This window comes from Oenanthe melanoleuca, chromosome 3, assembly GCF_029582105.1.
Source record: "Oenanthe melanoleuca isolate GR-GAL-2019-014 chromosome 3, OMel1.0, whole genome shotgun sequence".
Lineage (NCBI taxonomy): Eukaryota > Metazoa > Chordata > Aves > Passeriformes > Muscicapidae > Oenanthe > Oenanthe melanoleuca.
This window is the reverse complement of record NC_079336.1, coordinates 67,007,061-67,032,662: the sequence shown is the minus strand read 5'-3', so window position 1 is coordinate 67,032,662 and position 25,602 is coordinate 67,007,061. Positions and strand designations below refer to the sequence as shown.

At 49.6% G+C, this 25,602-nt stretch overlaps 1 protein-coding gene across 1 annotated transcript; it reads right to left on the bottom strand.

Annotated features, from left to right (window-relative positions):
- Nucleotides 1–20,622: 20,622 nt before the first annotated feature.
- IRF2BP2 (interferon regulatory factor 2 binding protein 2) lies at nucleotides 20,623–24,935 on the bottom strand. The gene is made up of 2 exons (XM_056487617.1): nucleotides 23,806–24,935; nucleotides 20,623–23,549 (listed from the first exon to the last, which is right to left on the bottom strand). Exons 1-2 carry the CDS (start codon nucleotides 24,833–24,835, stop codon nucleotides 22,828–22,830), a joined length of 1,752 nt encoding a protein of 583 aa, XP_056343592.1. The 5' UTR covers nucleotides 24,836–24,935; the 3' UTR covers nucleotides 20,623–22,827.
- Between the last annotated feature and the right edge of the window lie 667 nt (nucleotides 24,936–25,602).

Sequence of the window (25,602 nt, the reverse complement as noted above, 5' to 3'; positions counted from 1 at the left end):
TTCTGCACCGAGCAATGCACGTGGGACTCAGCCTATCCCCTGCTCCCTGCCTGCTGCAGCCCAACTGAAACTCATTACATACCAGGAATACCAGCATCCCACAAAGCCTGGGCTGGGTGGAGGAGGAGGCTCTCCCTCTCTGCCTTTTTCCTTTCCGCCCAGCTTGGCTGTTCTTTGGCAGAGCCCCAGGACTTGGGAGGGGGGAGCAGAGGGGGGCTTGGGAGGGCAGCGACTTCCTGAGCTTACCCACGGCCTGATTTTGATCTGCAGTTCTGCCTGCTCATTTCCACTTCACAGATGCTGCTGAGCTCTGCCACGGAGAGACAAATCCCAGAAGGGGAAGGGAGCGTGGTGGGGAGGGAAGAGATGAAAGCAGAAAAGAGCCGCATTTATTAAGCTGTTTTTCTTTCAGTGAAAAGAAGCATTTATCAGTGATTTCATATGTCATGTGAGATGTGGCTCCCTGCCAATTTCTAAGGATGCAAACAAGGTGCTGACATCATACACTAAATATAGAGCAGTTCTTGCTTTAGGTGAATAAATAATGCAGATGCAAAAGCCCAGGTTTTCAGTTACACATTCATTACCACCCGTCTGTCAGGTTCTCATCATCAGGAGAAAAACACCCGACTCCAGCAAGGAGTGACAGGTGAAGAATGCAAAACAACTTCAGACAATAGGTGATTAAGCAGAATTTCCTTGTTCTCTGGTTTTTTTTCCTTACAGCTACATTTCATTTCAGCAGTAATCCATGGTGCAGCTTTTCTAGCACAGCTCTGCTGCCTCCCTCCCTTTCCCTTCAAGCCAAGCTGGAGTGACAAGCCTGGGTGGGGAGAGCCTGAACAATGAATACAGCCAAAATGTGGAAACTTCCCTAGGCACTTAGCAAGGGAAAAAAGGAAGAAAGAAAAGGAAAAAAAAAAAAAAAAAAAAAAAAAAAAAAAGCCATTGATCAGACTGTGCAAGCAGTAAAGCAGCAGCATCCTCCCAGCAAAGCAGTTTTCCATGCCCTGTCAGAAAGAGGTTTTAATTGTGGTCTCCCAGTGCTAATCATTCTTGACTCCTCTATTGGGTGGTTTGTTTTTTTTTAAGGCACCCATTTTAACAACCACACAAACAAACCTGTAACTGGTTCCATGGCATATTATTTTAGCTCTCAGAAAGCCCTCCAGGAAGGATTACAATTGGTAATAAAGCTGAATCGATAACTTTCTCCCTTCTTCTCCTTCAGATCAAAGGCCCTGAGCAGGAGGAAGCATCCCCAGCCCATCCTTTCTGGGGGATAACAGAGACAGGAGAGTGGGAAACAAGAAGACAATACACCATCAAAGCTGCCGCAAGGTGTTGGATCAATGACAACATCTGCATGAGGGTCTGGGCTACAATAGGAGCTGTTACCATGGAAACAGGTGCAAAAGCATCAGGAGGAAGAAGCAGGCGATGATGAAAGGTGAGAAAGAGGGAGAGAGTATTTTTAACTCCCTTAGGAGGAACGCTATACAATGACATCACTCTATCTCATTATTTGCACCCGTGCTGCACAACGTATTGTGGCACCTGCCCCAGACTGCTAAATGGGAAAATGTTATTATGGGTGTGAATTATAAATACTGCAGTGAAATTTGAGCTTGGGAGTTATTAGACATCACTATTCTGTAATAAAGGAAAGCATTTAATGCATTGTGCTGTAGTGATTCACTGTACGGTGTAAGACACATCATGTCTAGAATTTTAATATTCTCAGAAAGTAATTATGACTCATTCTTTTTTTGTTATTAAGAAGCAGAGTGAAAATAATTTTACACATTTGATATCCCACACATCAACAAGCCTTTTGCACTGGAGAAACATGGCCTAATTTTCCAGAGCTCTGCGTGCCAACATGCTCTGAGTGAATGTGTTAGTAGTCATAGGTGCTCAGCATTGCCAGAAATCTGGCCATCTGTGTCACATGTGAATGAAGCCTCATTAATCTCAGAAATACAAAGTGCACGTTTCACTGCCTGTGTTCATCTCCTTTGGAAAGGCCAGTTAAGGACCAGTAGATACCCATAACATCTGCTGAAGCCCTGATTCCAGGCAAGGAAAAAATTCTGTCTGTCAGACATCGCTCCTGGCTGCCAAACAGAGGGGAAAACCTCCAGCCTGGGGAGCTGAAACAAGCTGGGGCTCATCTGCCTTGTGCCAAGCGGTGGGTGCCCAGAGCTCACCACACCAGAGAGGCTGGAATCACTATTCCTGTCATGCTGCTCATGTGAAGTCAGAAGGATAAACCCAGAGGAATCTGAGTCTGCTCCCAGCCCCAATCACTATCGATAAATGCCGCGCTCAGCCGCAGCGTGTCAGGGGCACTGGGCCTGCTGCTGGAGATAGGCAGGGACCGAAATTCCCAGCCTGTGCTGACATTCACCAGGGCTGCCAGAACAGCAGTGGCTGAGTGGCAGGGCTTGCCCTGGCTCTTGCCCTGTGCACAGCAGAGCCCGTGGGCGCTCAGCCATTTGTGTTCGCACTTGGCCGGACCCTGCGTCAGCAGGAGCGGTGACCAGGGCGGCGCCAGGCTCCGGTGCCAAGGCTGCAGGGCAGGCTGTGCAGCCTGGCCTGGCTGCCAGGAGCCACCAGGCTGATGTCATGCCCTAGCCCTCCTCCTTGGTGAACTAAATATACCCTCCCTGTGCCCCACGCCTGGGGCGGGCTGGGGACAGCAGCGAGGGGCTGGGGGCACAGCTGAAGCCCTGGCCTCGCCTGCCCTGCCATAAAAGGCACTGGTGCACAGCCCAGCCAACTGGGGAAACAGAGCAAGAAATAGCACAGGAGCCATGGTGGACGACAGGGAACACGAGCAAGCCAGGGAGTTACCACCTAGTGGCAAGCAAAGGGGGCTTGCAAGCAAGGACAACTGGTAGCAAAACCTCATTTTCTTTTTGGTTCGGTTTTTTTCACCTTGCGATCACGGTGTGCACTCTTCTCTCTGTTTGAGCTATCTTTCCTACCAGAAGATCTGACTCTTTAAATATATAATAAATTGTGAAATGTACTGACGTATGTATGCTACTTCTGATCCGTCTTCAGGGGGAGAAGATGAAGGTTATCCAACACAGAACAGCTCAGGCTGCTGAAGGTCCCATAGGGCACATCTACAAAGAAGGGTAGAAAAGGTGAGTGAATTTAGCTGAACCTGAAATTATAACACCTGAAAACATTTTCTTTCCTAGTCTAGATGCAGCCTTCCTTCTCCAACATCCCTGAGTCTATTCTACCTAATCCACATGATGATTAACCAGACCATGCCTGAAACAGCAGCCTTTTTTTATTATATCACTGGCTAATTTGAACTACTCTGCACACCAGCTTGACTTAACCTCACCCCCATTTCCTAGTTAAGCTAATGCCCAGCACAATGCTCAATTGCTTTTGCTTTCTTCCTTCACCTCTTTTTTGGCACTTCTCATTTTATTTTTGAGGAAGGAGGTTACTGTTCTACATCTTAAAATATTAGTGTTGGATATAGATGATAACATTTTATGTGACTTATCATATAATTTGTCTTATATGTTAGCTTTGGCACTGCCAGCATTGTGGTCATGCCAGTAGAGAGACTTTGATCTGAGTGTAAAACTCAGCCAGGCTTGATGTAGGGTTGCAGAAAATAATTTCAAATATGAAAAATATGGTCTGTGCTTTTGAGGATACAAATGCTGTTGATACCCCTAAATATGACATTTTATTGGATGTATGACCTCTCTGCTAAAATCAAGTACCATTTTAGGACAACATTAGGAGTCACTCTGGGCACGTGTGGAATTCACCAGACACATTTTGGGCACTGCCCCAATCTGAATCACTGCAGTCATGGACATGTATGGCTCAGAGACCATCCAGCTCCTCTTCCCCTCCCCTTCTCTCTCTTTCTAGCTGATATCCCCGACTGATATGCGTTTAACCTTTTGAAAATATCTTTGGTGACAGGAACAGCCCTCAGCCGGGGCTCACCTCGCTTGTTACAGCATGTTTATCTCTAGCTGTAACCCAGCTCACTCTGACTGAGAAAGAGCTCAGCTTCTCTGCCTACCTGGACTAGTTGGTCTAAGGCAATACTTAGATATTTGACATGCTACCACATCTGCCCTCATCCTCCAGTCGTGCATCCTGAACAAACCAGTTCTTTCAATCTCTCCCTGTAAGCCAGATCTTCCAGGCTATCACCATACCCCTCTCTGTTCCACGCTCACCTGCATCATCCCTGGACCAGCAGGATGCTGCTCTCTGCCCGGCTCAGTCTTGATGAGAGAGAAATGGTGATTTCCCCAAACCCACATCTGACATCTCCCACTTGGCCCCTTCCCCATTCCAGACCTCTGTCTTCTGCCTCTTGCCCAGACCCAGCCTGCTCTACTGCAGCCAGCCTGGTGCTTCTCCACAGCATCATTCCATGTTTGAGTCCTCCTTCTAAGTGTGTGCTGAGAACTCCCCTGTATTGAATTTCAGTTTTATTGATCTCAGACCGTTTCTCCCATTTGCCAAGACCACTTTGACTTCCAGCCCTACAAAGTGCTTGTAAATTATGCCTCCCCACCTGGAAGAGCTCACAGATTTTAAAGTGTGCTTTCTATTCCATTATGCTCCTCATTAACAATGTAAATAACAGCAGCACTATCCAGCACTGTCTGCTTGCTTGCTGCTCTCCATTCCCTTCGGCCTCTCCAGGTACCAGGGCAGTAAGTGCTCTCCCAAGGGACAGAAGAGACATGGGCTTGCCACCGGGTGGCACCTGGGTGACAGCAGTGCCCTGAAAGCAGGGCATAATGCACATTGTGCCATGCTCAGCCTCTTCTGCTTCCAGCATCAGGCATTAGGGCCTCTTGCCTCCATCCACAGCCAAAAAGCTGCTCCCATGTGCAGTGTGCACTCATGGGGCTGTTGAACCACAAGCTTGTGGCTGGAAGACAAGAAGGGATTGGTTTGGCTCAGCTGAAGGTCGGGCTACCAGGAATGTTTACTGAGAGAGTTTGTGCAGCTTCAGCTTGTGCTTGCCAGGGACCCAGCTGAACAATTAAAGGAAATATCAGTTCAGTCGCAGGTTGCAGCACACTCATAGCCCTGCCTTCAATGAATAAAATAAATCATTCACACTGATTCTCTAATCAACCCAGTCCTCAGAGGTGTAAATTATGCTGGCAGGTGTACAATCAGTGAAGTTTCCAAATTAACCAAAAAAAAAAAAAAAAAAAAAAAACAACCCAAAGAACCCTCTGAGTCTCTCAGCATTGACTGAGCTGAGCAAAGATTGTCTAAAACAAATGCAACACAAAACTGGGTGGCAGCCACTGTGCCTTGCAAACCTGATAGAGAAGCAGCCATCCTGGAACCTAGAGCTCTGGTTCAAAGAGATGATGCTCCAACCTGAGCTGTCCTTTCCTCATTGACCCTGCCCAGATGCTCAGCGTTGCCTTGTTTGCTTGGAAATCCCATCAGAATCCTACACCTCTGCAGGAGCATTTTAGGATTCTAAATGCAGCATTTGGAGCTGGTAGAGGAAGGCAGTGAAACAAAGCAGCAAAACCTGAGCTAAAAGCATATTTCCTGCTCAACCTGGGGGTACAAAAAGTGTTTGGATGGGCCCCAGCCTACTGCTTTATGTAGCCACTGTTTTATTGTGTAAAATAAAAATAAAATGGATTCCAGCAAATAATGGTAAATATTTGATGATATAATTATGTCTTATTAATGCAATGTTCTTTCTTTTGCAAATTAAATTTTCACAAGAATTCATCACCCATTTAATTTTTATTATTTAGGCCATGAGTATGTCACAGATGTTTGTTATGTACTTTCATAACCATTTGATTAATATTAAATGTTTAAAATAAAAATTCCATTTATATTTCAGTTATAATGGCCCTATGAAAATATTACAAATATAAGTTGGTATTTATGGCCCACATTAGTTCTTAGTACTACTTTCAATATTTTTATTGCTGTGCAGAACATGCACAGTTCATTACATATGAAAAATAGTTTAATTTTCAAGAGCTTTGTGATGATCCGTAAACTGAAGAATTTTCCTTGCCATGCCACAGAAACCTTCTCAGTACTCCTGGCTGCACCTCTTTTATCCTCAAGAAGGCAGACCTGAGGAAGGCACAAATCTATCCTATTTATATGTTTGGCTGTAAGAAAGGATCTCTTAAAAGGCATGAATGCAGGAGATATAAGGTTTGAAAATCCTCAAATGCACAGCTCCTCTTCATCCAAATGTACAGATATGGACTATGACTGGGCAGGAACTGGGGGAGAGCAATAACCATCAGGAGTTATGCAAGGCATCTGTCATACCTGTTGGATGTGGTAATAAACTGAACCCTGTCTGTCTGACAGCTACCACACACACAAAAAAGCTCCTTCTGGCCACTTACAGTGTGTGGCTGCTCTGGGTTTCAGTCTCCAAAAATGCCAGGAGCAGGCTCCCTTGCAGCATCAGGAGCAGCATTAGGTTTTCTGCTCCAGTAGCTCAGGCAATTTCAAGTGCATCAGCTTTTTTTCAGAAGGATAAAAAGCACCACAGTCATTAGTGTGTCTGTGTAGGATGTTTGACCTATGAAGGCCTTACTTTCCTTTAGCTACCCCAGACTGCTGCTCTGTCAGCTTTAACAGCATCCTTACAGACTTAGTGTCACTGTACCTCCTGCCAACCACAGGCTCCTCCTACAGAGCATCTCCTTCCCAGCTCCATTTATGCTGGGTTTCACCTACATGGTCATCCATTACCTGCTGGGAGAAAATTAGATCCCAGGATTTGCTGATCATCCTAATGCCAGCAGGAAATATAGGGCTGCAGGAATATTTATACATTTATAGTGGTTTACAGTGAATGCAAACCCTCTCCTGTCTGTCCTGAAGTTCCTATGTCCATTTCCTTGCTACATCTGGCTAGCTGAGGCAAGTATAAGAAAGACAAGGAGGACCTGGAGAAGGTTCAGCAGAGGGCCAAGGATGATGAGAGGTCTGGAGCATCTCTCTTTCGAGGTGAGACTGGGGGAGAGAGAAGGCTGAGAGGGGACCTCATCAATGCATATAAATATTTCACAGGTGGGTATCAAAAGGAGGGTTCCAAACTCTTTTCAGTGACGCCCAGTGACAGGGCGAGGAGCACTGGCCATAAACTGAAACACAAGAAGTTCCACCTCAACATACAGGAGAACTTCTTTATGCTGAAGGTGGCAAAGCACTGGAACAGGCTGCTAAGGAAGTCCTGGAGTCTCCTTGTCTGGAGACATCTAAAACCCACCTGGATGCATTCCAGTGTCACCTGCAAGAGGTGACCCTGCAGTGGCAGGAGGGTTGGACTGGATGATGGACCAGAGCTCCCTTCCAACCCAAACAATCCTGTGCTTCTGCAAAGTAGTTGCAATGGTGGGTCCATACAGCAGCAGTTTGTGACTCACCTGGGTGAAGCCTGGGTGCCAGGCTTTAGAAAGTCAAACAAGTCCTTCTAAATCTTCTCTGCTCCTCTGTTTCTGAAAGGCTGCCAGCAGCCATCCTGCCTCTGTGGTGGGTAGTGCCCCTGTGATTCGGAGTTTGCTAGGCAGAGCGAGCAGACACAGCCACCAACAAAAGGCATGAATTCTCCTCAGAGGCTGCTGAAGTGACATTTCAAACAAGCACAGAAAATGCTCCTGAAGGTATGGTGGTTTCAGTACCAGAGATAAAAGCAGCAGTCTCCCCCTGCACCACCAGCACATGCTGCACACAGCTCATCCTGATTTCATTTTTGTTCCCCAGTTTCTGGGTGTGTATCAGGCATGGCTTTTCACTGAACTGAAACCTCTCATTTCAGGAGATGTTTAGCAAAACATTTTCTTCCTGAAGATGGTTTGGCAGCCTTTGGGCTGTGAGAGGCAGAGTGTGAACGGGCCTTCATGTGTTGTTTGCACCCCTTCCCTCTCCCAGCCACATGCCCATGCTGTCTGCCTCCACATGTGAAGATCACAGGAGGAGCACAAGCTCTGTGTGGCCATGACCTTGTCATTGCAGCCCACTGTGGGCTGCTAGGTCTGAGGAAGTCAATCCAAACCTTAGTTTGTTGAGGTAGGGGAGCCAGGACCCATTTCTAAGTGCTGTTGAAGCCCCTGCTGGAAGCAAGGACCTTCTCTTACTGCCAGAACAGGATGTGCTTTGTTTTCTCCCAAAGCTGCCATCTCAGGAAGCAGGAGGGAAGCGGTGCCCAGCAGTGCCCAGGGTGGGGCTGGTGGCTGTGACCTGGCTACCAGGATACCTGGAAGGAGGTTTGTGTCCCCTCACCCCTGATACTGCTCTGCACCCACTGGGCTGCTGTTTCCATTTAGTGCAAGGCACTCCATGTTTCTCAGCCACCATCATAAAACAGGTTAGAGGGTGTCAAAGTGGGAGACTTGGTTAATTTGGTTTGTAGGTAACAGCTGCCATGGAAAATAGAAGGCTGTTTGTGCATCTCTGCTAAATTGAAGGGAAGCCTTCCTCCCTTCAAAAACTGTGCTTCCCTTCAGCTGTCAGGTTTTGGAATCTTTGGAAAGAAACACTTCTGGTATGAAAACCATCAGCAAGAGCCTGGGACAACAACCCAATTACACTGTTAAAAATACTCAGCCCTTTGAATGAACTGGAAAGATTTTTTTCTTACATACTAGGAGAAAAGATGCAGCTGCACTGTCATCTTCAGTGAGGGCTAGACAGTCACAGGCACAACGTACAAAGAGAAGGGCAGGGGGAATGAAGCCCATGGAGTCCCTTTCCCCTCTATCATTCCCAAAGTGCAGAGCCTGGCTGTTTCCAGAGCTGCTGCCATGCTGGGCTCTGCAGCAGCCAGGGCCATTGGGCTGCCTCTTGTGAGCTTTGTTTGTTTCTGGAAACTGAAATGCTTCAGCTTCCAAATCCTGACAGGAGATGATGCTTTACTTAGGGTTGAAATTTGAGCCAAAATCTATTCCTGGCAATGGCTTGAAGGTCATGCACCAGTACAGAGTTCCTACCCCGACGGTATGTGCTATTGGACAGATGCGGCTGTTGCTCTTTCTCTGACAGTGACAGATTTTAGGCCACCCTTTCATGGGTGTGTTTGTTTTCTCCTCCAGTCTGCATTGCTCTCCTAAACTGTGCCCCCAACTCAAGTTTCACTCCATGTGCCCTCCCCAAAGGGATGTGATTAAGCACAGCTAGTGCAGAACTTTACAGTAACAGCAAATTCCTTTGTGCCTGCAGAGTTCACCAGCAATGAGATGGCAATGTGACTTTGCAAGCATGCCTTGCATAGCTTCTCATCTTCATATCCCCTGAGGTGAGCAATGCAGTTCACACTCACACAGCCCCTGCACCTGTCACAGAGGCTGGGGACAGACTAGGGGACTCAGGAGTGGAAGCCAGTCAGCAGACCCGTGAGAAGTGTCCATGGAGATAGTGTCCTATCACTGTCCTTTCCCAGCTGTGAGATGCAGCACAGCACACTGACCTCTGAGGTGCTGTGAGGAGCACAGCTCTGGTTTGCAGCACTAAGGGTCTGGCTCTCTTTCTTGAGAGCATGACAGATATCCTTTACAGGGCAAATGTCTTGGCCTTCACACTGCAGAGGAGTTCAGGCTCCCACAATACAGAGGTAGTTTATTACCAAATCCCATTCCTCCTCACTTTTCTCTGGAATAACACACCCATCATGCAGAACAGAGAGGCATGAAGCTCCCAAAAGGGCTGCACTGCTGCCCCCACCCACTCCACACCCCTCTGCATCTCAAGAAGATGATTTTTTTAAGGCAGCTCTCTGTGGGTGTTTGGCATATAAGGAGACATCAGCAAGAAAAGAAGAAAGCTGAGTATTATGAATGGTAGCCACAGGATGGGCAAGTCAATCAGGGATAAATTGGGAGTAAGGAAAGAGGAGCCTGGTGCACTACTTATCTCTATGGTCAAAGCTGGATTAGGGCAAACAGTTGCTTGTATTTATAAACTTCCCAACACCCTGCTGCGCCCAAAGAAGAGGAGAGAGGAAGGATCACAAGACCCTCACTGGCTGGGGCTTGGGAAAGGAAGTCTCTGAAATATGAATGCTGGACATTCTCTTCCCCTCCCCCCAGGGTGAAGATTTTCCACAGTGTCACTCCTGCTGTCACTCACAGTGGGAGCACCCTGGTGATCTGATCCTCACTCCCCAACCCTCAGGAGAGTTTTTCTGGTGCCCAGAGACCCAACCTAAAGGGAGGCAGGGAAAAATCTGCTCCTCTGGTCCCTGCCCCTCACCCCCTGCTGCCTCCAAGGGCTGGCGGAGCTAATTGATTTATTATTAGTACAGTCCTTTTCAGTGTGGGTCTGTGTTTATGTTTACTTTCAGGAGTTAGAGATGGTACAGATGGCTAATTTGTTTGTTGGGTATTGTTCCTTCTAGCTGCCTAAAGCTGTTTTTGTACTTCTGTATTTGTCATGGTTACTGCATACTCAAAATCTCAAGTGCCTCTTTTCCTGTGTGATGGAAAGCCTACTGAGTATCAGCAGAAAAGTCATGACTGTTTAGAAGGATTCTCTCTTTTGTCCCTTTGTCCGGCACTACCCCCCATTGTCTTTGTTTAGGTGGGGTGTTCTGGGAGGCAGAGAGCCAGCTACAGCCCTGAGGTTTCCCAGAACATGCAGAAAGCGTGGACAATGTGCTAAAGGGCTTGTCCCTGGCTCTGAGAGCCTCCAAAGCGGGTCACCTTCCGTGCCGTTAGCAGGGAACATGGATGGGCAGGGACAACCAGTGCTGCTGGCAGGAGAAGTGGTGGTGGGGAGGGAAGCAGCTGCATTTGATCACACAGTGTGGCTGCCCAGTTGCTGCTGGTGGGAAGAACAAGGCTGCTGATTAGCATTCCCAAGAATACAATTAGGAGACAAGGCTATTTTCAGCAGCGTCCCCTCTCAAGGCTTGTAAAGACACAAGCGCAAAGAAGCCCGGAGTAGGCGCTTCCTCCACCGCAGGCACTGGCTGGCTTATATTAGCACAATGCTCCAAATCCCCTGTAAGTCCTCCCAGAAAGGGAGAGTAAATATAGTTTGTCAAACAGTTATCTTTAGCACACTGTCTCGTCTGCCAGCATGGATCTTTCTGCATGACCTCTTGCTAAGTCAGGGCAATTTCTTCTCGTTCGCTTACTCCTGCCTGCCATGCCATTCCTGGAGGGGAACCAGGGCTCCCTAGGGTGGGGGGGAGATGTTTCCACCCTCCCTGACCAGCCTCTGCATGGACATAGCAGGGTTATTGACCTCTAAACCCAGTTTTTCCCATCTGCTTTAAAAAATGAGATCACACAAAAGGAGGGTGAAGGGAAAGCAAGCTGGCTGTGCTGGGGACCCCCTCTGAACTCCAGCAGGCAAGGGACATGCTGAGTCCACACCTCTACAACAGATTCTCTGTGATGATGGGATGGTGATGAAAGAAACACAGGGAGGTTTTGCAGCATCTGAAACCAGCCCTACCTCACAGTGCTGCTTAGACAGCAGTCTCTCCCTGCCTGGCCTCACTTTGGCACCACTGCTCCTCTCACAGACACAGTTCCCCAAGGGTCAGGCTGCCTCTGAGCTGCCAACTGCATGAGCAGGAGTGTGAGCACCACAAGGACTGTGGGCAAGAGTCACCTTCGGAGGTTTGCTCAGCCTGGGACGATTGTGGCTGGCTCAGGGCCATGCATGGGGTTCTAGCAAGGCTGGCATGTCACAAGGCAGCAAGTGAACCCTTTTGAGGTGAAAAGGATATGTGGGAAATGGGGCCTCACACACACCTTGCCTGCAAGAAGAAGTGCATAATTTTTTGTAACAAAGAAAAAAGAGCAAAGGATCAGAGCTGACTGCAGCTCTGGCCATCCCCAGCTGCTCCATAAACTGGGGCACTGCAGCAGGGGACCCCCTGCCCCTGGGTCTGCAGCCCCTGCAGCCCCCCCACACCAAGCAGCTATCTGAACAACTTGATAGGCACCCAGCAGCCAAAAAAAGCCTGATCCAGGACAGGTCATGGCTATACCAGAAAGTCAGACAGAGTTTGCCTTCCCCAGAGAAGCTGGAGCAGGAAGAAGGCAGGCATTGTCCATAGGAGTGCTGGGTTTCACAGCAGGTCTCCTGTGCCCATTGCAGTGGGCACTGATGTGCCTCTGTACCAAATTCCATATGCCTGAGCCACTAATTTTCAAACAAATCATTTCCTTTTTATTAATCTCAGTGGAGTCCCATCTCTTCAGGATACTGCCACAGGCAAGTGGTGTAACACAAAGCTCAGAGACTCTGCTGTAATGAAAAAGGGGAGATTAGAGAGTTAATGGCCCCAGCTGCTACTATAAGCTTTACTCTCCAGGCTGCACTCAGTTGGAGAGGCATCATATTGCAGCTCCTTCCCCTGTGCCACTCTCTACATGGCTGGGGAACTCTCCAGAACAAGAACAACATCGTTTTGTTGCCGCCTGCCAGACAGAGAAACCGAACCGTGCTCTTTAGTCAGGAGGCCCCTGCTTCCTTCTGCACTACTGAGCAGAGCTCTTCCTACCCCACCAGGGCCAGGTCACATCCCTGCTGTGCTGCTGTAGGAACAGCAACTTCAGCCTGGGAGAAAGGAGGCCGGTGTGGGGCCTGGTGAGCTGCTACCAAGGTGCTGAAGAGGGGCCAGCAGTCCCATGGGGTGGCCACGTTCAGCAGTGCTCTGGGCATGGAGAGTGAACCCCTGGCTGGATACAAGGGAGGGGATGGAAGAGATGTCACCAGCATCCCACTGCCTCCTGCAGAGATCACATTCCCACAAACCTCCCTCTCCTGGCAATAACCAAGGGCAGCTCCATTAACATGTGTCTGTAAGAACCCTGCATGCTGGGGTGACTACAGCCAGAGGGAAGTCAGACAGCTGCATGTATCATGGGCCAAGCAATGCAGGGGCACCATAACCACCTCCTACAACACAGGTTGCATGACAGGCTCCAATCCACATGCTCTCTCCTCTCAGCTCCATCTTCTCCATTAACTTTGAGTGAGGGGGGAAGGAAGGGCCAGCAGCAGCCTGTGCTGCCCGGGGTGCAGGGATGCTGCCCAGGGTGCGGGGATGCTGCTCACCTCTCTGCATGCAGGGCATTTCTCAGCCCTGCTCTCTCTGAAGAGGCTTTTTCATGCACCTTGTGGTGCCTCCTGATGGAGGTGTTGCAGTTCTCCCCTGCTCAGTGCATGCTGAAATGCACTGCCTTGGCCCTGCACAGCCCTTTGGTGCTTCCCCACCCACCCCAGCAGGGAAATGATATTAAGACCAGCCACAGACTCCTTCATCCAGCACAGCTCCACTCCAGCCAGCTATGACATGGGGTCAGCCTTACTCCCAGGTGATTTCCCCATGGTTTCCTGAGATGCCAGTGCACACATGCAGCTCAGACATGCCAGCAGACAGAAAACCTCTTGGGCAGCATATCCAGGGATTCAAATGAAGCTCACTACTCAGTTCTCCAGCTCATTCTTTTCCTTAACTTTGAAGCAATTACTGATTCTATCATAACTTCCATGTGCCTGACCCAGTTATGCTTGCCCCAATTCCTGCCTTCACCAGCTCTCCAGCGGGTTTGAGGATAACTGAGCACACCCCAGTACTGGAGTCCAGCCACCCCCACCCCTGATCCTGACATTGTTTGCATCCCAGAGCTCACAAAACTCTTTCCCATTAGGACACTGCTAAGGAGACAGCAACAGTAAGAAATGACTTCAATAAATTCTCCCAGCCTTTCCTATTTATTATAAAACAGTGGGATGTCAGTACCAATGAGCAAAGTCATAAAATACTTGTGAGATTCTGCTTGGAAACATGATGATTTTCTCTTGTTATTTATGAACAAGGATTGTATTTCCCAGGTAAATTAACTTGAAAAAATATTTCTAAAGTTAGTCTAAGTGTGAATTTTTCAACAACATTTCTTGCTTGTTTTTCAAAAAGCAAATTAAACTTGCAGACAACAAAAACAATTTTGCCTTTTCTTGAAGGGAAACAAATGCTGTGGAGCAAAGGCAGACAAGTGAATCAAGTCCTACACTCCTTCAATTCTGCACTTCCTTCTGGTTATTTTGAAAATTAGCCAGGACATGCCCAGCATTAAGACAAAATCCCTGCAATGCTGGGGACTGGACCCAGCATTTTATTTGGCCATTTATTAGCCACCCCCTGCCCCTTTCCACCCCAGTTTTTCTGAAGACATGGTTGTAAAAATGTTGAGGATGAAGCAACTTTGCATTTCTCAGGTCCAGATTGCTCTTCTGCCTTATCTGAATATACAAAGTACCCTGAAAGAACTAACATTTCTTCTGAATTATTTATAGTTTATGGAAATGATAATAACATAGAAATCTTCAATGATTTAATTAATTATGGATAAGTAACAAGGTAATGCTAGCAATACATTTAACTGAAAAACCTATTTATAATGAAATGATTTCTTATAAATAATTAAAGCAAAACCGTCTGTGTAATAACTCATACTTTACATTTAAGTCCTGATTCTTACATTTCTGTTGAAACTTTACTCATAAGAATGCTCCCATGAAGCTGATGAAGTCAATGACAGAGCTGTTAGCAGGATGGAATCCAGTTCAGAATTAGAAGAACAGATTCCAAAAGAAAAACATTACTTTTTCTGTTTTGTTTTTTAAACTAAGGGTCAGCAATTCAGTCCCTAAGAGATGAGCTTTGCTTTGCCCTTGGTGAGGAAATTCACCTTAATTTGCCTTTCTTAACCCCATTTGAAAAGCAAATGAAGCCCAGATGACACCAGCTGGTTTCAAAAGTATTGCTTATCATTTCCTTAAACCACTCTTGCCTGACAGCTCCTGGCAGCTCAGACCCTCGCTGATGCACTTGTGGGTATCTTGGCAAAGCCCAAAATTTGGTTAGTGAGCAGTGATGGGAGAAAGGACACTTGAAGGAGTATGCCATGTATCAGCTAAGCAAGAGGAATCAAATTCAGACTGCTCTCATCAGCCTCTCCCTGATGAGTATTTCAGTGGACTTGAGGATCGCAAGATGTTCCTCTTTCACTTTGTCCCTTTTCAAGAAGGAGACAGTAAGGAACCATCCTTTCTATTTACTGGGAATTCAGTGGAACACTCACTTCAAGTATCTTGGCATCTCTCAATGGGCAAGGGTTGAGCCTCAAGGAATGCAAGGCTTCAGCCCAGGCCCTGCTGTCAGCTTTCCTTGATGGTCCTCAGAACTTTGTCAGCTTGAGAATCTGCGAGCTCCCAAAGATGTCCCACTCAGGGACACTCGTGGCAGCCTGCTGGAGTCCAGAAGAGCTCCAAGGGCCTGACATTAGACCCCTGTTCATAAGGTTCATAGAGATGATGACAAATTTCCATCCTGGATACAATCTAGGTCAGCAATTACTGAAATTTTCTAAAGTCCAGTAATAATGATAGCATTCCACACTGGCTACAATTCAGGTATGGAAAATTCCAAGGCTGTCAGGGAATGACTGATTATTCCTGCTGTTTTCACCACTTTGACCATGCAAGAGTTCCTGGTGGGATCAAGAGATGCTTCACTGGTCAACTCTTTATACAGAGCCCAAGGCCTGATAGGAATCCCTTAGACCACAGAGTGGTCCAGAGGAACAGGGGTGAATGCACCATCACAGTCAGGACAAAGTGGGCCGTGCCACAGCACCTCTTTGGAGCTGCTTGGAGAGAGCCAAAACAAACCCTGAGCCTGCACACAGTGGGAAGGGTCAGTACAGCTGAGACTCAGCCCTCTCAGACAGCCCTTCCCCTCCAGGCACCTCCCAAGGTTCTCCCACCAGGAAGATGCCCCTGGCAGCAGGGGAAAGAAAAAGGGGAGGCTGGCAGGCTGGCACTCCTCTCCCTCTGCAGCCAAGGAGCAGCTAAAAAGGGAGCCCAGAAGTTTTCCTACACAAACCACAGTTACTGGTGTTGCTCCAATGGACTGTTATCCATCAAAACCAGCCCTGAAATTGGCACTCTTCTCAGAAAAGGAAGGGATCCACCCCAAAACACTAAATGTCAGGAAACTTTCACAGGATGAAGAAACACACGCTGCCGGTGCAGTTCAAAATGTTCCTGCTTGGAAGATAACCGGGAAGCAGCATGGCTGGTTCACACCTTGCACCAGAGCCAGGGCCACACAAAACCCCAGAGCCCTTGCTGTGAGCCTCACAGAGTGGCCAGAGGCCAAATGACTAACTACCCAGAGTGAACCAACATTCCCAGAAAGCCTTACTAGCTGGAGAGCCTTCCCATGAACAAGCAGATTGCAGGAAATACCCCAATTGTGCGGGAAAGGAACTGAAATCAGTCATCCACCTTCACAAGTTAATTTTAACACAGTCAGACAAAGAGGTCTGGACAAAGAACCACAGTAACCCAAGGAAGCAGAACTGGTAAGATAAAATAACCATTTGGATTATAAAAATATTAATTGGGAGCATAAAGGAGCTAGTCCAGTTAAGGGCACAGGTTGTCTCTCCAAAGCAAAGCAGAGGGCTCACACAAATGGAAGAGCTCTATGAAAGTAAACATCAAAATACTAATTAAAAAGTACATCTAAAAATGCTCATCCTCCAAGAAAAGCAGAATGGATGCCTAAGCAGAATTCTTTAACTAATTAGAACAAGTTAAAGACCCATCTGGGCCAATCCAGCCCCTTTCTTTCCAGGTGCAGGAAAGCCCAGTGCCATTACTGCATGATGTGTTGTGTTTCCCAGAGTTAATAAAGACAGCACAGTACTTTCTGCAATGAAAATAACACCTTCTCTCTGCAATTTCTGAAGGGTAGGTTGCCCTAATTGTATTCTCATGGGGAAGATGGATAGAATCCTATTTAACCACCACCACAAAATCACTGGGAACTTAGTATTTGGATTTTTAAAAATTATTAAACTGTGAATAATTATGAAAGTGTGATGGAAAAAGAGGTCCTTATGCTGGTTTGACTTCATTGCAATTCCTGAAGTAGGATCTGCAAAGGCATGAGTCATGTGCAGGAGATGATTTACTTCCCAATTTTTGTGAAGTGTAAGAAACATGATGTTCAGCATCACCTTCCTGTGCTTGCACTAAGTCTTTCATCAGTACCCTGATTGTAGAGTTTTCTAGCTATCAGCTGAGGGGTGATACATGTAAAAAGAGAAAATTATTTGTTCTTAGTGCTTAACAGCACCTGAATAAGGTAGACAGGAAAAAACCAAAAATTGTAAGTAGTCTGGACAAAATTAAATGCCTCATTCTGTTACGCAGTTTTTGTTTAATATCTCTATGTCCTTTTCTACAGACAGTTGGAGAATATGACATATCTATAAAAAAGGGTTAGAAAATGAGAAAATTATTGGAGAAAACATGGATTTCTGGTTGAAAAAAAGGGATGTCTACTCAAACTGCCCCTCCTCAAAAAAAATCAGACTTCCTTCAGCTGACAAAAATGCAAAAAAGAAAAAAAAAAAAGCCCAAAACCTTGTGAGAAAGTAGGGGAAGGTCCAGTTGCTTGCTTGTGGCCCTGGCTGAGTGGGTGGAAGGGTGACCATCTAGTTTCAACCCCTCTGCCATGGGCAGGGACACTTTCCACTAGATCAGGTTGCTCAGAGCCCCATCTAACCTGGCCTTGAACAAGGTGCCAAATTGGAGACTCCCCAGGATTTATTTCTCAGGGGAGCCACAGCCCCCCCCAGCCTAGAAGGGCATCCCCAGCCCTGGACAGGGCACCCCAGGATGGGATGGGGGCACCCCACAGCTGGGGACCACCAGGGCAGGAGGCAGCAGGTTGTGGGGCAGACAAGGGGACCTTGAGATGGGGGTCTGGCCAAGTGCTGTGCCAGGCAGGGCAGGTTCTCACACTTGGCTCAGTGCTGCTGGAGATGGGAGCTAATGGGCAGGGATGTTTCTTGTGCTGTTTGCTGAGTCAGAGTGATGAGATGAAGAAATACCTATGAGAAGCATATATGAGCACTTCTGGTTTCTCTGTAACGTTGTTTTGATGCAACATTTTAGAGTTTAGCATGTACTCTTCTATTCCAGTGTCTACAAAACAAGCTCTGGAGCAGCAGAAAGTAAAGCGAAGTTAGGTGATGTCTAAAAATACCTGCAGAGTTGTCACCCCATCTTCAGTGTACCTATGCCAGCCAGCAAGACAGCATATGGGCACTAGCATGCACTTGGGAGCTTTCTATGGGAGATGTCAGTGTCTTCTTTGCCAGGAGGGAGAGTTCAGCCTCTCAGGGAGTTCCCTGATTAGAATTTGAACCCCACACTTAGTGCTCAAAGCCAGTGGCATGCTCTAGAGGCCACCCAGAGGCAGTGAAAGAGTTACCTCAGGAGCAGAGCAGCAGCTCCAGGTGATGAAGTGGAAAAGCAGGCACTTCATTCATCTGCTTCTAGCACTGCCTGACCTTGGGCTCTGGCAGAGGAAAGGCATCTGCTCCTGGGAACAAAGGGCAGGGGAAGGAGGATGGCTCAGGAATAATGCTGGCTGCATGGGATCAGGGCAGGGCAGCTGGGCTGGTTCACAGCCATGCCTGGCAAATGGCAAGGTCACAGGCTGCAGTGCACCCACTGCAGGAAGTGCACCCATACACTGCCCAAGCCCGTCTTCTGTTCAACAGGGGAAAAAGAAATTTTGGCTTTGTGTTTCTCTTCTCTTCTTTTCTCATTCCTCTTTTCTTTTTTTTTTTTTTCCTTTTCTTTTTTTTTTCTCTTTTTTATTTGCCTCATTATGGAAGCATGTACTGGAGGTAGTTTATACTGGGCTGGACCTAGGGCATATGTAGAGACAAGAGTCCACTTGAGGAAAGGTGGTGGTTGAGTTTGGGTTTTTTTCAATTATTTTTCAGAAGATGCAGCTGCAGCCACCTCGCTCAAGGAGGAGAAACATGAAATGCTGAGGGCTGAGCCTTTTCATAGCCCTGTTGGAGTGAAGCAGGAGAGTCAGCTCAGCCACCCCTGTTCCCATTAATTTCCTCGGGGTCCAGTGTTTTCTCCTTCCTCCTGAGGAGACGCTGCGCTGGTGTGGGCGCTGCAGCTGCACTGTGACACCCTGCACTGCACGTGGGGTGTCCCACACTGCTGTGGGGGCAGGCTGGACACATGGAGGGGTGCAGCAGGGCAGGTGTCCCACTGCAGAGGCAGGTGCCAGGTGTCCCCAGAGCAGCGTCCTGTCCTGTCCCACCGAGAGCCAGCGCCCTGCCAGCTGCACAGACAGGCCAGCAGGGCTTGGCCCGGGTGCAGAAGGAAAGCATCCAGGGGCTCTGTTGACATAACAAGCCACTAGAGAGCACTCTCAAGTGTATTTATACCCTTTGCCTAAGTGCTAGTTCATAAAAACACGCGGTTGCCATGGCCTGGTTTACAGCAGGTCTAAAAAGAGAGCTCCCAAACATACCAGGTTTTCTGAGGCCACTGCAAAGGCGGTCAAAGCCTCCCTTGTGTGGCACCTTTCCCACCCTGGGACCCAGGCAAAGGGCAGCACCCACCAGCCCATGCATCCCTTCTTGTCCCACATTGCTGCCTGTCTACAAATAAATGTCAAGACAGTATTAAAAAAAAAGTAAAATAATATTGTGCAACTATTGCTTTTTCAAGTTTTCTTTTTTCTTTTTTTATATACAAAAAAAATAAAAAATGCAGTATATCAAGTTCCTAGTTTTCCTATGCTTAGTGTCAGGGAAAAAAAAAAACAAAAAAAAAACCCAAAAAACATTAAACGCCAAACTGGCAGCATGTTAGCTCAGCAGCTATCAACAAAAGCACCATGCAGTTGAACTGCCAGGAAAAAGTATCTTTGAAAAAAAAAAGTAATGAAAGTGGGCTGGAAAAAAAAATATAATCACACATTCTTCATTAAAACACTTTTAATACTACACAAGTTACAGTATCACCTTTTAAAAAGTTTAAAAAGGAATATTAACAGTAGCACTGTTGCAGCTAAAGCACTTCAAAATAGAAAAAAAAAAAAAAAAAGAAAAAGAAAAAAGCTTGTAGCCCAGGAAGTAGTAATAAAGAGAGAATCCACTGGAGCATTATAAGTAATTGAGCAAAGCAACTAAAAGGGAGAAGCAACATTCAATGTGAGAAAAATGAGCTATGTATGAACACCCTCAATTTTTTTTTAATTCTTTTTTTTCTTTTTGTTTGTTTGTTTTTCTTTTGCAGTTCTGAAGTTTTATGGTGGAGATTAGACTTGGCTGGGGGCTCAAAGTCAGCTGAGTGAGCACAGCCACCGTGTGCCATTTCTCTTCCATCTATGTTGTTTCTGGGCCACTGCCTGGCATCAGCGGCTGGGGAGTTTCCATCCTCTCCAGGAGTCCCAGAGCTGCAGGAGTGGGCGGCTGGCAGGAGGAGGAGGAAGGTGTGCTTCCCTACAGGCCGAGTCACACCACTGTCCCTGGGCCCCAAAACAGGGTGTGCTCTGCCAGGAGCAGGGCTCACCCTCGGCAGGCTCACAGCTGGGACACCTGATGACACAAAAGGGGGGGGCTCTTTTAGGCAGGTTGTGGAATTCAGTGTCGCTTCTTTTTTAAGCGTAGGGATACCACCTTAATCAACAACATCAACTTCATCCCATGTAAGGTATTATGCCAAGCAACTTTGAAGAACTTGTTACCATCTATCAGCTCAAATTCCATTTTTTTTTAATAAAGTGCCTAAATACACATTTACACAGATCATAGTGGTTCCAAAGAATCCTTTACAGTTGGCATTTTTTTATATATAGGTATATATATAGGTATATATATATATAATGTGCGTTTTCTTCAAATTGGCTAAATGTGTTTACATAAGACACCAATCTTGACTATAAGTTTTAAAGCGTAATATTGACTCAATGAATTTGTTTATCATGCAAGTCTTTTATACATTGACCTGTAATATGGAACACAATGTAGTGGGTGTGCTCATTAAACACTTCATAGAAAATTACTGTGCATGTGCAGTTCTGATCTTCAAATACTAATAATGACCATTTCTTTTTTTTTTTTAAAAAAAAAAAGTAGTCTTCAAAAAAAAACCAAAACTACTCTGCGTTAAGTTGCAGTTTGAACATTATCACAATAAGAACAGTTGACTAAAAAGCACCCAAAAATCTTCAATTTTATAGTTGGCTGAACAGATTTTTCCTCCTCCTCTTCTGATACTAGAAGTGTTTATTAGCTGGTCCCTGGGAAGGGACGACCTCACCACCCTTCTGCTCAGAAACAACCGTCTATAACTTGAGTTATAAACACCTCGACAGAAGGGCTCGTACAGCTGCAGTGTTGCCAATGAACTATAAACAGCACAAAAACATCACTATAAGACTGGAACTATTTCTAGTAACCAATGATTTATTGATTTTAGAAGTCTGCTTGGTGATGCAGAAGCGTGATCAAAAGAAGTGGCTTTACAAAAGAGTTCTCCAAAGTAGCTTAAAAGGCAGGGCCAGGGCCATTATGTGCAGCCCTAATTGCTTTCATTTCAACCAGTTTATATTTTCATTTTCAAAGAATAGCAGTAGGTTTGTTTCAAGCATACGTAATAAGGAAATTACAGGTTTCCTCCACCCACATTTGGGCTGTCACTGATATGCCCGCGGGCGATTTGGCAGAGCCTCAGTCACTGCTGTCACTGTATCACACCGTACCTGCCACTACTTGGAAACACCGGGTCAGCGATAGTAACAATAGCAACAGCACTAGAGGCGACTGGTAAGCAAAATCAAAATCCATATGCACTATCTGAAAATTAAAGTAAAATAAAATAAAGTCTCTTCCCCATATCCCCAGCTTTGTCCAAAGACACAAAAGCCCCACAAGTGACACTGAAGACTTTCAGAAATGGCAGTGCTACATTGGCACCTTCGCCAATCATGTAACTAAGTTCGTTATCAAAATTCCACGTTGTGGTATGCAATTGGTGAATAAATGCAGTTTTGTAATCTTACAACTGATCACGAGAACTGCGGTCAACTTTGCCTTAAAAAAAAAAAACCAAACCAAAACCCAAAAAAAAACCAAAAAAAAAAACCAAAACACCAAACCAAAAACAAACAAACCCAGAAATCCCTAACTCAACAACGCCTCTTGGACACCTCTCCACATCCTACTCTGGTGGCAACTTCCCTTGAGAAACAGTGAGCAATTTGGGACTGGATCTGGAGGCTCTTCCATCGCGACCCGAGGCACGCGCTCCTGGGAGAAAGCCCTCCTGCTCCCTAAGCTCGCCTGGCCAGCGGATGGCAAAGGGCACGCCTGCCTTGGCCAGCCACTCTCCTCCCCAGCTGCCTCAGACCAAGCCTGCATGCGACCAGCTCTACAGGACAGGGGCCAGGAATAAGGAATCACAGACAGTAAGGCAATCTTTACAACGTCAGAAAGTGTATTTGGCATTTAAAAAAAAAAAAAAAAAAAAAAAAAGGAAAAGAAAAGAAAAAACAGAAGAAACAAGTGCATACAAATACAGCTAGAAGCATTTCTGGTTTGCCAAGTGCTCTCTAAAAAAAGCAGCGCAAGTCACAGCCTACATTGAACAGTAACTGTCACCAGGGAAGCACAACAAATAGTTGCTATAACAAAAGGGAAAAAAAAAAAGAAAAAACGAAACAGAAAAAAAAGAGAAGAATTAGAAGAAATGCCTTTATAATAAGTACATACCTTTTGTCTTCAAAAAATATAGAAACACAATGTATTCAAAAAAATCAAAATTATACAGCCATGTTTATGAAGTCTACATTTCCCTTGTCTTGGAGATATATATATATATTTATATATATATATTTATAGATATATACAGAATTCGAGCAGTTCGAGTTCAAGGTGACGTCGGGCGGCGAGCACAGGCGAGTCACGAGTCCCTCTCCTTTTTCACTTTCACATCTCCGGCCAGGATGGTGGCGATCTCTCCCTGCATGAAGGCCCAGGGGACGTTGGAGCCGACCAGGGGACACTTCTCCCCGCTGGGGCAATACACCTCGCCGCTGGCTCCCTGCTGCTTGATGCTCTGCCGGGAGCAGGGGAAGCAGAACTTGTGCGAGGGGACGGAGGGGCACTGCACGAAGTGGGTGTCTTCCAGGCGCTCGTGGCAGAGGGTACAACACAACGGGACGCTGGCGGCGAGGGACGAGTCCGGCAGGCTGGCGGGGTGCACGGGCTCCAGCCCGCCCGCCGCCGCCGCGTTGGCCCCCTGGCCCGGCACCTCCCTGCCGGCGCCCAGCCTTCTTTGGTTCATGGCGGAGGGCGAGGGGGGGCTGCTGCTGTTCCTCCGCGTGGTGGAGTGGACCTGGTTGGCGTCTTTGGAGGCGTGGTTGCCCCCGGCATTGTCCGCCACCAGAATGAGGGCGGCCATGGGGGACTGGCCGTTCTGTGCCGCCTCGGGCGGCGTGGTCCGGTTGGAGTGGGGCGAGGCGGTGGGCGGCGGGGGCGACATGAAGGGGGTGGCCGTCAGCGGCAGCTTCATCCCTTCCGACGAGGTGGGCAGCCAGGGCTGCACCTCCCCGTTGATCTTCGGGGGTCCAGCCTCGCCCTCCGGCTCGGGGGAAGGCTTCCTCTTCCGGGCGGCCCGGGCCCCTGCAGAGGCACAGGAGGGGGGAAGGAGGAGAGTAAGAAGGCAGCGCAGTCACAATGCATCGCCCAGCAACCACGGACACGGGTGGCCTTGGCCACCCCCGGGCACCCGGCCACCCAAGCGGCCGGGCCGCCGCCCCGCACGCCCGAACCCGCCCGGCATCCCCCGCCCCGCATCCCTGGAGAGCCCCCCATTCCCGCCCCGCATCCCCTGCCCTGCCCTGCCCTGCCCGCCGCCCCCCGGTGCCCGGCTCCTCACCTGGCTTGGCCACGGAGCCGTTGGTCTCGTAGCCCAGCAGCCTGCCGCCCGCCATGCCCGGCTCTTTCTTGAATTTGCTGTCGAAGGGGGCCACGGCGTGTCCCCCGTGCTGGTGCAGGGCCAGCAGCGTGTCCCGCACTGTCTTGGGCTTGGCCAGCCACTCCTGCTCGGCGCCCGGCCGGCCCTTGCCCTCCGCGGCCAGCTCCGCCGCCGCGGCCGGCAGGCTCTCGGCAGAGCCCCGCTTCTCCTTGGCGCCGCCGTCGTGCTCCCCCGCCGCGCCGCCGCCGCCACCCGAGGAGGAGGAGGAGGAGACGGAGCCGGGGCGCTTGTGCCCCAGCTCGCCGGGCTGCCCGGCCGCCTGCCCCGCCGCCTGCGCCGCCGCCGCCGGCTGCTGGGGCACGGGCACGGCCATCGGGGCGGGCGCGGCGGAGATGGCGGCCAGCGAGGCGGCGGCCGCGGCGGCGGCGCGGCTGCCCAGACCGCCGATGGCGGCGGGGAGCCCGGCGCCGTTCACCAGCGGCACCAGGGTGGGCGGCACGGCGTGCGTCCGCCGCGGGTTCGGGCTCTGCCGGTTGAGCTCCGGCGGCTCCTCGGGCTTGGGGAAGCCGTTGGGCACCAGGATCCCGTTGACCTGCCGGCCGCCGCCGTACTCGGCGCCCAGGCGGGGCGGCGGCCGCTCGGCCGCCAGCGAGTAGCGCTCCAGGGGCTGCGGCGGGGGCCGCGCCGCCGCCTCCGCCGCCGAGGGGTGGCCGAGCTGCTGCTGCTGCGCCAGGAGCTCTTTGGCGGAGAGCGGAGGCTGCTTGGCGTGGGGCGGCGGCGGGGCCCGGCCCTCGGGGAAGCAGCCGTGCGCCCGCTTCAGCTGCCGCGCCGTGTCGATGACGAACTCCACGCGGTCGGCGCCCTCGTAGTTGACGCAGCCCCGGCAGACGGGCTCGGTGAAGTCCCAGATCATGGCCCAGGGCATGCGGGGCAGATCGCACAGGTAGCACGACTGCCTGCGGGAAGCAGCCGCCACCGCCGCCGACGACATGTCCCGGCCCCGGGGCAGCGGCGAGCGCCCCCCGCTCCGGCTCCGGCCGCTGCCTCCTCCGCCCCTCGTCACCGGAGTCCCGACGGGCAGGCTCGGGAGCCGCGGCCGCAGCGGGACCGTCCGCCGGGCCCCCTCCCCCTCGCCTTCCTCTTCCGTGCGCTGGAGCGGGGCGCGGCGGGCGCCCCGGCAGGCAGAGCCGCTGCGGGGATCGCCGCTCCCCTCGCCGTCTCCGCCGGCGGCGCTCACAGGGCGGCGGGGACGCGCATCTCCGCCGCGCGGCTGGCGCAGGGCTGCGGCCGCTGCCGCCCGCACGGCTCCCCCGCTCTCTGGCTACTACGGGGCGGCGCGGGGCGGCGGGGGCCGGCGCGGCGCGGCGCGGCGGGGCGGGCGGGGCGGGGACTGCCACGGGGGCCGGGGCCGGGGCTGGCGGCGGCGCCGTGCCGTGCCGGGCTCCAGCCGCCACCGCCGCCTCTGCGCGCCGCCGCTTCGATTCTTCGACAGTGCCGGCCGCGCCTGCGCGATGCGCGCCCCCGCCCCGCCGCCGCCGCGATCCCAGCCCCGGCCCCTGCCCGCGCCCCCGCCACCGGCACCGCCACCGGCACCGGGGGTTCCTCCTGCCGCCGGGGGCCGCCGCGCCCCCGCCCCGTCTCGCCCCCGGGGAGGGCTGTGGGAGCCGAGAGGGACAAGGCGAGGGGCGGGGGTGCCCCGCAGCTCCCTCCTTCTTTTCTGATTTTATTTTTATTATTGTCGGGTGTATTACTATTTCC